A 10534-nucleotide genomic window follows, 5' to 3' on the forward strand; every position below is an offset into this window, starting at 1 on the left:
TACCTAGAACCCATTTCTGATTAAAAAAAAAATGTTAAGGAAGACTCTACTCTAGCTTACACTTCCAAAGTTACATTGAGCTGATACTGATGAGCCCCTTGGAGGGGACAGTGGGGGAGGAACAATGCTGTACCCCCGTAAGTGTTCCCAGTGAAGGATAAAACATGGAGCCGGTCCATGGCCCATCCGACAGGGGCTGAGGGGCAACACAAGGCCTGTGCAGTTGACACATGCCCGGCAGGGTGAGGTGGCCTGTACAAGCAGAGATTACACGGGCCTGGAGAGTTTGGGCTTCATCCTGGATGCTGTGGGAGCCCTGTGGGGTCACAGAGACCAGCCCCACTGCTATTTGGAGGGAACCAGCACTGGTATTTGTGGAGAGAATGGCTAAGAAAGCAAAAATGGAAGCAGGGCCTCGGAAGGCAGTGAGGTGTCCTTCATGGGCTCCTGAGAGAAGGGACGAGAGCGTCAGAGAAACCTCGGGGTCTGAAGGCCAGGACTGCTGCTGCTCAGGTGGGTGTTGTGGAGGGTGTGAGGACTGTGGCCTGAGTGACCCAGAAACTGGGCTACAGGTGAGGGAAATGGAGATGGTGGGTGGGGGAAGAGGAACAAAGTTAGGGCTAAAATGATGGCGAGATGCCAGTAAAAGCAAGTATGTGTGTGCCATAATCAGGGAGGGAGGTGAAGCCTCTGGACTGCACTCCGAGGAAGAACAGAAGGAAAGAAAAGGAGGAGAGCAAGGGAAGGAACGGATCTGCTCTCTCTGAAGTCCGGTTGAAGCCATGGCCGGTTGAGTGTCAAGAACTCAGGCAACAGCTTCTGCTGTGAAGGTGGTCAACACAGAGACGATGCTTTTTCCTACGAAGGCATCTCAAAGAAGAAGGTTAACACCCCCACGAAGCAAGCTTGGGGCCTGAATGTGCGTGCCTGCGGGTGGGGCCTCGTTCCTCTCTGGGAATCTTAGACAAGACTGTTGACTTTTTACAGAGTGGATCCCCGTTGTCCTGCGCCCTCCCGGACACAGGGCCACTTTATCAACTGCAGTCCTGCCGGGTGCCCTCAGGTCCCCCTGCCCCCCATGAGCTGATTTAGGTTCCCTGCTGACACTTTGAGGGTAACAGCATCAAACACAGCAAGATGGCCTTGCCTAAGTATTATAAAGGCAGGAGAGACAATTCTTTGAGAAGCCCACACCCATCTTTCTTCCCAAGCACCCCACTTCCTGCTAATCCTCCTGCTTAAAATTTATATTAAAAATGTCTTTTAATAAATGCAGACTCTGCTTCTCACTGGCTCGCCCTGAATCTTTTCTGCGATGAAGTCAGCGATCCGGCTTTATTTGAGTTGAGGTCCCTAAAAGATTAAAGGCAACTCCTCAGGCTGCTGGGGGTGACAGTATGTAGCTGTCCCTCTGTCCCTGTCACTGCTGACGGTACCATCCCTGCCAGCATGGTGCAGGGCTGTGGGAGGAGCAAGCAGGCGAGGGCAAGGAGGAGTGGAGGAGGGAGGAAGGACAGGCTGGCTGGCAGGAAACCAGGGTTGCTTAAGGAAGTGGCTTGCGCGCAGGAGGAAGGCACAGGGCTGCTCCCTATTGGCACCACCTCTACAGCAGAGGGAAAGATGCTGGAGACCTTCGTATTCTGCATTGTAAAGACACCCCACGCTCCGTGCCACAGGAAGGAGTCGGCACTCTCGGGTTACCCCCGGCCTAGCACACACACACTGTTAATGGTTGGCATGTTCTGAGTTAACCCCTTCCAGCCCAGCAGTCCTAGAGGAGTACAAGGTTGACAGGCGCAGGCACGGACTAGGCCTCAGGCTCCACGCGTGTGCCTGACATGCAGAGTGAAGGAGCAGGCCAGGGCTGGAAGGAGGAGCACAGACACCCAGACACCGCAAGTCTCTGAAACCTGAGGGCCTCTGAGGGGGAGAGAGCTCTGAGATGACTGTCCTGCCCCTCCCCCACAGAGCCCATCACTGGAGATGAGGGGGCGCTAACCTGCTGTCCTCTCAGGTGGCTGGCTCCCTGAACAAAGCGCAGTTCTAAAGGTTCAGTTCCTGTCTCTGCCTACCGGCTTCTGCAGACAGGTAGCAGGCAGCCCCGAACTCCAGTTACAAAACCCTCCCAAGATGCAAAAGACTGCTACTGCCCACTGTGAGGCCAGCTCCAGGAGGTACCATATGCCCCGGGGAGGATACTGTCCGCTTGGACCTCTGAGGCAGTCCTCTCTCCTGTTGGACAGGTCTCAAGTCCAGGCCCTCTCCAGAGCCCGTTAAGGATGCCTTCTCTCTCCAGCCACATCACTTTTCCTCTCCTAACATACCCGCCTGCTTCTGCATTGCTACCTGTAAAGCACAGGCGAGTAACTGTTGCTGGGGGTCAGTGGGAAGGACGCGGCATTAAAAGCACGTGAAGTCTGAAGTCTGGAGCTGGGGAGATGGCTCTGTTCATAAGAACATTTGCTGTGCAAGCATGAGGAGCTGAGTTCAGATGGTCCGTAACCCCAGTGCTGTGGCAGGCAATGGCAGGAGGATCACTGGGGCTTGATGGTCAGCAGCCTAGCTCCAAGTTCAGTAAGAGAGCCTGTCTCAAGGGAGTGAGGCCGAGAGTGCCAGAGCAGAGCACCCAGTGTCCTCCTCTGGCCTCCAAGCCTACACACACACGCACACGCACACGCACACACACACACACACACACACACACACACACACACGCACACACACAGCCGGTTTGGGGCCAACAGTTTGCTTTGCTACTTACTGTTTTCAGACAGTTGCACAATGTAGTGAAGGACCGGGCTGTTTCCATCAAAGGGCCGGACCCAGGACAGTGTCACCGCGTGGCTGCGCACAGGACTCAAGCTGGCCAGGAGGTTTTGAGGCGGGTGAGGCAGCTCACTGGAGGCAGGGGAGGAAAAAGAACAGGGAAAAGTGAAACCAGACTGCCGGGTCATCTGCTGCTGAAGCTGGAGAGAGATGGTGCCTACTGCTCCGGAATGAGAACGAACTGCTCTCCCTGAGGTCCCCAAAGGACAAACAATCCACCCCTCGTGGTGTGAGTTGAACATAATTTGCTGTGATCTCTGTGATACCCCCATCGTAACACAGGAAGCTTCAGAGGGGCCATGTGCACATGAACTTTCATTACATTATGTTTTGTCTTGTCTTTTGGTGTGCATGTGTGTACATGTGTGTGCATGCATAGACTAGAAATTGGGTCGAGTATTATGATAGTTTTAACTATTAACTTGATATAGCTTAGTATCCCCGAAAGGAAAGTCTAAGTGAGGGATTGTCTAGACCAAATTAGCCTATGGACGGGTGTTTAGGGGACTGCCTTGATTGTCTTGATTGATGTGGGCAGACCAAGCCCGCTGTGGGCGACAGCATTCCCTGGGTTTTGGACCTGGACTGTGTAAGAGTAGAAGAGGGTAGCTGAGCACTAAGCATAACATCCATTTATCTCTGCTGACTGTGGTTGTGATGCAACCAGCTGCTTTAAATTCCTGCCACCTCAGCTCCTCCACAGTAAGGGACCATAGCCTGGAACTCTGAGCTAAAAGAAATCCTTCTACCTCAAGTTGCCTTTTGTCAAGGTATTTTATCACAGCAATGGAAAGGAAACTAAAAAAATGTCTTCAATTGCTCTACATTTTATATTTTGCGGTGGGGTCTCTCACTGAACCTGGCTGCACCTTCCCAATTCAGCTAAGCTAGCTGGCTAGTGAACTCTAGGGATCCTCCTGCCTCTGTCCCCCAGAGCAGGGATTACAGATATGCACCATTGTACCCAGCCTTTTAAGTAGGTGCTTGAGGTTGAACTCGTGTCCTCACACTTGTGTGGCGAGCCCTTTAACAGCTGAGCCACACCCCTGGCCAGGATGTTGTATCACTTACGAGCTGTGATGTGGTCAATGATTTGTCTATGTGGCTAGAGGCTGTTCATGTAAGCCCAGCAAGGCCTATAAAGAAGAAATGCCTGATGGTGAGGAGCGATCCAGTATGTGGGTTTCCTGTGTGGAGTATGGAGGAGACATGCCCTCATGTCTTCTTAGGCAATGTGGACCGCCTCGTTGATTGACAGCATGGGAGGATAACAGAGGTGTGGGGGAAGTGCTTAAGAGTGAATGGGGTGAGAAAATCAACTAAATGCCTATGGAAATGGTAAATACCACATGGACAAGGCAGCAAAATGGAAGTGTAGTTCTGTCACCGAGGTTTCAAGAAGAACCCATTATTGAAAAAACAAGTTTTTGCTGGGATTTACTGGTGACAGAACAAAGTCTCCACCTGGACATCCCAAGCTGTGCAAGGTAGTTCAGCCTTACAGCTCTGGGGCTTGGGATCTGGGCTTGCCCTATGCTACGTCTGCATGGTGGCATTCCCAGAACACAGCAGGTATCACAGAGAGGAGGGGTGCCAGGCATGACCTGTGTCATCCACTAATTGTTCTGGATCTCTCTTGGACATAAGTTCCAGAGAATCATAGGGTCAGAACAAATGCCAATATTATACTTGCTTTTTTGGAAGCTTGAGGGCTCTATCTATTTATCTATCTATCTACCCATCCATCCATCATCCATCCATCCATCCATCCATCTATCTATCCATCTCTTAACCTACCTATCATCTATCTGTCTGTCTGTCTATCTATCCCTTCATTTATTGGCTGGGTCTAGCCAGCCCTGGCTAGCTTGGAACTTACTCTGTTGCCTACGCTGTCCTTGAATTTACTACAACTCTCCAACATATGATCCAAAGCTGATGTGACCTCAGGCACACACTGCCATGCCCCACTCTGTACTTGATTGTGCCTGTGCTCATGTACATGTGTGCTCATATGTGTTCAGGTCCGTGTGTGTGCACCTGTGTGCACTTTCACGTGGAGCCACAGCTGGAAGTTCTGTGTCATGCTCAATCACTCTCCATGTTATTGTCTGAGTCAGGGTCTCTCCTGAACCCAGGGCTCACAGATTTGGCTGGAGAGGCTGGCCAGCAAGTCCCAGTGGTCTCCCTGTCTCCATCTCCCCAATGTTGGGGTTACAAGTGTACACTGCTATAGTCAAGATTTTTTCTTAATTAAAAATTTATCTTTTTATTGAAAATAGATTCTTTGCTAGATGCTGGTGGCACACACTTTTAATTCCAGCATTTGGGAGGCAGCGGCAGGAAGATATCTGAGTTTGAGGCCAGCTTGGTCTACAGGGTGAGTTCTTGGACAGCCAGGGCTACACAGAGAAACCTGGTCTCGAAAATCTCCAAACTTGTGCCCTCATGCTTGCACAGCAAACACTACCAATCGAGCCCTTTTCCCAGCCCCTTGCCTGACACTTTTAATTTGAAAATGTATGTGTGGGTTGAGGGCTCCAGAACCTAGTTACCCAGGGGCAAGTAGCCCTGGACACCCCAGCATAACTGAAATCCAAGAAGATGACCTAATAACTATGCTCATGAAGATGATAACAGAGGAAACAAATAAGATACATAAAGACATAGAGGAAGATAAACTCAAACAGAATATTGCCATCCGTAAAGAAATAGAGGAAGTTGCAGCCAAACAGTTTGTGGCCTTTAGAAAGGAAATGCTTAAAGCACTGAATGAAATAAAAGAAACAGAGGTTGGTTTAAACAAACAGCTGAAAGAAGTGATGGAAAAACAGGAAAATACAGTAAGACAGGTGAAGGAAATCAACAAAATGGCTCAAGATCTGAAGATAGAATTGGAAAAATTAAAGAACACACAAATGGAGGAAATTGCAGAGAGAAAGAACTTAGGGAAGAAAACAGGAACTACAGAGGTTAGCATAACCAATAGACTACAAGAGATGGAAGAAAGAATCTCAGGTGTGGAAGATACAATGGAAGAAAGCGATGTATCTGTCAAAGAAAATGTTAAATCCAAAAAATTCTTGACACAGACCGTCCAAGAAATCCAAGACAATATGAAAAGACAAAATCTAAGAATAATAGGTATAGAGGAAAAAGAAGACTCCCTTCTCCAAGGCCCAGAAAATATTTTCACAAAATCATTGAAGAAAATTTCCTCAAGTTAAAGGAGAGGCCAATAAGAATACATGAGGCCTACAGAACACCCAACAAATTTGGCCAGAAAAGAAAATCCTCCAGCCACATAATAATCAAAACAGTAAGTATACAGAACAAAGAAAAAATACTAAAAGCTACAAGGGAAAAAGGCCAAGTAACATATAATGGCAAACCCATTAGAATAACACCTGACTTTTCAACAGAGACTATGAAAGCCAGAAGGGCCTGGACGGATATCATACAGACCCTAAGAGAACACAGATGTCAGCCCAGGCTACTATACCCTGCAAAACTCTCAGTCCTCATAGACAGAGAAAACAAGATATTCAATGACAAAAACAAATTCCAGCAATACATACACACAAATCCAGCATTACAGAAGACACTGGAAGGGAAAATACAACCCAAGAAAATTAGCTTCTTTCAAGAAAACACAGGAAATAATTAAACCTACTACAGTAAAACAAAAAGCAACCAAGCACACAACCGTATGACCACAGCCAACATCAAATTCAAAGGATCAAACAGCCACTGGTCATTAATCTCTCTCAACATCAATGGACTCAACTCTCCAGTAAAAAGACACAGATTAACAAAATGGATACGTAAACGAAACCCAGCAATATGTTGCATACAAGAAACACACCTAAGACACAAAGATAGACATTACCTGAGGGTAAAGGGTTGGAAGACGACTTTCCAAGCAAATGGACCCAAGAAGCAAGCAGGAGTAGCCATTCTAATATCTGACAAAATAGACTTTCAACCAAAATTAATAAAAAGAGATGGGGAAGGACACTTCATACTCATCAAGGGAAAATTCCACCAGGAAGACATCACAATTCTGAACATCTATGCCCCAAATACAAGAGCACCCACATTTGTTAAAGAAACATTGATAAAATTTAAAACACATATAGATCCCCACACATTAATAGTGGGAGACTTCAACACCCCACTCTCAACAAAGGACAGGTCAACAAAACAGAAATTAAACAAAGAAACAATGTCTCTAGAAGAGGTCATGAATCAAATGGACCTAACAGACATTTACAGAACTTTACACCCAAACACAAAAGAATTTACCTTCTTCTCAGCACCTCATGGAACCTTCTCCAAAATAGACCATATAGTTGGTCACAAAGCAAGCCTCAACAGGTACAAGAAGATTGAAATAATCCCTTGTATCTTGTCTGATCACCATGGAATAAAGCTGGACCTCAACGACAACAGAAATAGCAAAAGGCCTACATACACATGGAAACTGAACAACTTGTTACTGAATGATAGCTGGGTCAGGGAAGAAATAAAGAAAGAAATTAAAGTCTTCTTAGAACTCAATGAAAATGAAGACACAACATACCCAAACTTGTGGGACACAATGAAAGCAGTGCTAGGAAGAAAGTTCATAGCACTAAGTGTCTTCAAGAAGAAATTCAAGACAGCTCATTCAAGCAACTTAATGGCTCACTTAAAAACCCTAGAAAAAGAAGAAGCAGACACACCAAAAAGGAGTAGATGGCTGGAAATAATCAAATTCAGGGCTGAAATCAATCAATTAGAAACAAATAAAACAATTCAAAGAATCAATGAAACCAAGAGCTGGTTCTTTGAGAAAATCAACAAGATCGACAATCCCTTAGCCAAGCTAACTAAAAGGCAGAGAGACACCACCCAAATCAACAAATTCAGAAATGAAAAGGGGGACATAACTACAGACACTGAGGCAATCCAAACAATCATTAGGACTTACTTCAAAAGTCTATATGCCACAAAATTTGAAAATCTAAATGAAATGGACAATTTTCTTGATCGATTTGACTTACCAAAGCTGAATCAGGACCAGGTAAATCAACTAAATAGTCCTATATCCCCAAAGAAATAGAAGCGGTCATCAAAAGTCTCCGATCCAAAAAAAGCCCAGGACCAGATGGCTTCAGCGCAGAATTCTACCAGACCTTCAAAGAAGAGCTAACTCCAATTCTCTTCAAACTATTCCACAAAATAGAAACAGAAGTAACATTACCAAACTCATTCTATGAAGCCACAGTCACCTTGGCACCTAAACCTCACAAAGACTCAACTAAGAAAGAGAATTTCAGGCCAATCTCCCTTATGAACATTGATGCAAAAATACTTAACAAAATACTTGCAAACCGAATACAAGAACACATCAAAGATATTATCCACTATGACCAAGTAGGCTTCATCCCAGGTATGCAGGGGTGGTTCAATATATGGAAATCCATCAATGTGATCCACCATATTAACAAACTGAAAGAAAAAAAAACCACATGATAATCTCCCTAGATGCTGAGAAAGCATTTGACAAAATCCAACATCCATTCATGTTTAAAGTATTGGAGAGATCAGGGATAACAAGGCACATATCTAAACATAGTAAAGGTGATATACAGCAAGCCTATAGCCAACATCAAACTGAATGAAGAGAAACTTAAAGCAATCCCACTGAAATCAGGGATAAGACAAGGCTGCCCACTCTCTCCATATCTCTTCAACATAGTGCTGGAAGTCCTTGCTAGAGAAATAAGACAGTTGAAGGAGATCAAGGGGATACAGATTGGAAAGGAAGAAGTCAAAGTATCACTATTTGCAGATGATATGATAGTATACCTGAGTGACCCCAAAAACTCTACCAGGGAACTCCTACAGCTGATAAACACCTTCAGCAAAGTGGCCGGATACAAAATTAACTCAAAAAAAAATCAGTAGCCCTCATGTATAAAAAAGACAAAATGGCTGAGAAAGAAATTAGGGAAACAACACCCTTCACAATAGCCACAAATGACATAAAGTACCTTGGTGTAACCCTAACCAAGCAAGTCAAAGACTTGTATGAAAAAATTTCCAGTCTCTGAAGAAAGAATTAGTAGAAGATATGAGAAGATGGAAAGATCTCCCATGCTCATGGCTTGGCAGGATTAACATGGTAAAAATGGCCATCTTACCAAAAGCAATCTACAGATTTAATGCAATTCCCATCAAATTGCCAACACAATTCTTTACAGACCTGGAAAGAAAAATTCTCAACTTCATATGGAATAACAAGAAATCCAGAATTGCTAAAACAATCCTCTACAATAAAAGATCTTCTGGAGGTATCTCCATCCCTGATCTCAAGCTGTACTATAGAGCAACAGTTATAAAAACTGCATGGTACTGGCATAGAAACAGAATGGTGGATCAATGGAACCGAACAGAAGACCCAGAAATAAACCCACACACTTATGGACACCTGATTTTTTTACAAAGATGCCAAAACCATACAATGGAAAAAAGATAGCGTCTTCAACAAACGGTGCTGGTCCAACTGGATGTCTACATGTAGAAAAATGCAAATAGATCCATACTTATCACCCTGCACAAAACTGAAGTCCAAGTGGATCAAAGACCTCAACATAAAACCAGACACATTAAATCGGCTAGAAAAAAAAGTGGGGAATACCTTAGAACTCATTGGTACAGGAGAAAACTTCCTGAACAGAACACCAACAGCACAGGCTCTAAGAGCAACAATCAATAAATGGGACCTCATGAAACTGAAAAGCTTCTGTAAAGCAAAGGACACTGTCATCAAAACAAAGCAACTGCCTACAGATTGGGAAAGAATCATCACCAACCCTTTATCTGACATAGGACTCATATCCAGTATATATAAAGAACTAAAGAAGCTGAAAAGCAGCAAACCAAGTAATCCACTTAAAAAATGGGGAACAGAGCTAAACAGAGAACTCTCGATAGAGGAATATCGAATGGCAGAGAAGCATTTAAAGAAATGCTCAACCTCATTAGCCATTAGGGAAATGCAAATCAAAACAATCCTGAGATTTCACCTTACACCCATCAGAATGGCCAAGATCAAAAACTCAAGTGACAACACATGCTGGAGAGGTTGTGGAGAAAGGGGAACCCTTCTCCACTGCTGGTGGGAATGTAAACTTGTACAACCACTCTGGAACTCAATCTGGCGCTTTCTCAGCCAACTAGGAATAGCGCTTCCTCAAGATCCAGCCATGCCACTCCTAGGCATATATCCAAAAGAGGCTCAAGTACACAAAAAGGACTGAACATTTGCTCAACCATATTTGTAGCAGCCTTATTTGTAATAGCCAGAAGCTGGAAACAGCCCAGATGCCCCTCAACTGAAGAATGGATGCAGAAATTGTGGTACATCTACACAATGGAATATTACTCAGCAATAAAAAATAAGAAATCATGAAATTTGCAGGTAAATGGTGGGACCTGGAAAGGATCATCCTGAGTGAGTTGTCTCAGAAGCAAAAAGACACATGGTATATACTCATATAAACATACAACATAGGATAAACCCGCTAAAATCTGTACATCTAAACAAACTAAGCAAAAGAGAGGACCCTAACTAAAATGCTCAATCCCCATCCTGAAAGGCAAAGAGGATGGACAGAAGAAGAAGAAGAAGAAGAAGAAGAAGAAGAAGAAGAAGAAGAAG

General features: G+C 44.9%; 1 protein-coding gene across 1 annotated transcript in view; it reads right to left on the reverse strand.

The window, feature by feature from the left end:
• Positions 1 to 10534, reverse strand: part of LOC129670104 (protein sidekick-1-like) — a gene marked incomplete at its 5' end in the record, with an annotated part of 897806 nt that overhangs the window by 199708 nt on the left and 687564 nt on the right. Inside the window, one exon of the mRNA XM_055598542.1 lies at positions 2762 to 2898. Coding sequence (XP_055454517.1) covers positions 2762 to 2898 — 137 coding nt within the window. The remainder of the gene's footprint in view (positions 1 to 2761; positions 2899 to 10534) is intronic.

Source organism: Psammomys obesus, unplaced genomic scaffold (assembly GCF_907164565.1).
Source record: "Psammomys obesus unplaced genomic scaffold, mPsaObe1.curated_primary_1811, whole genome shotgun sequence".
In the NCBI taxonomy this organism is placed as follows: Eukaryota; Metazoa; Chordata; class Mammalia; order Rodentia; family Muridae; genus Psammomys; species Psammomys obesus.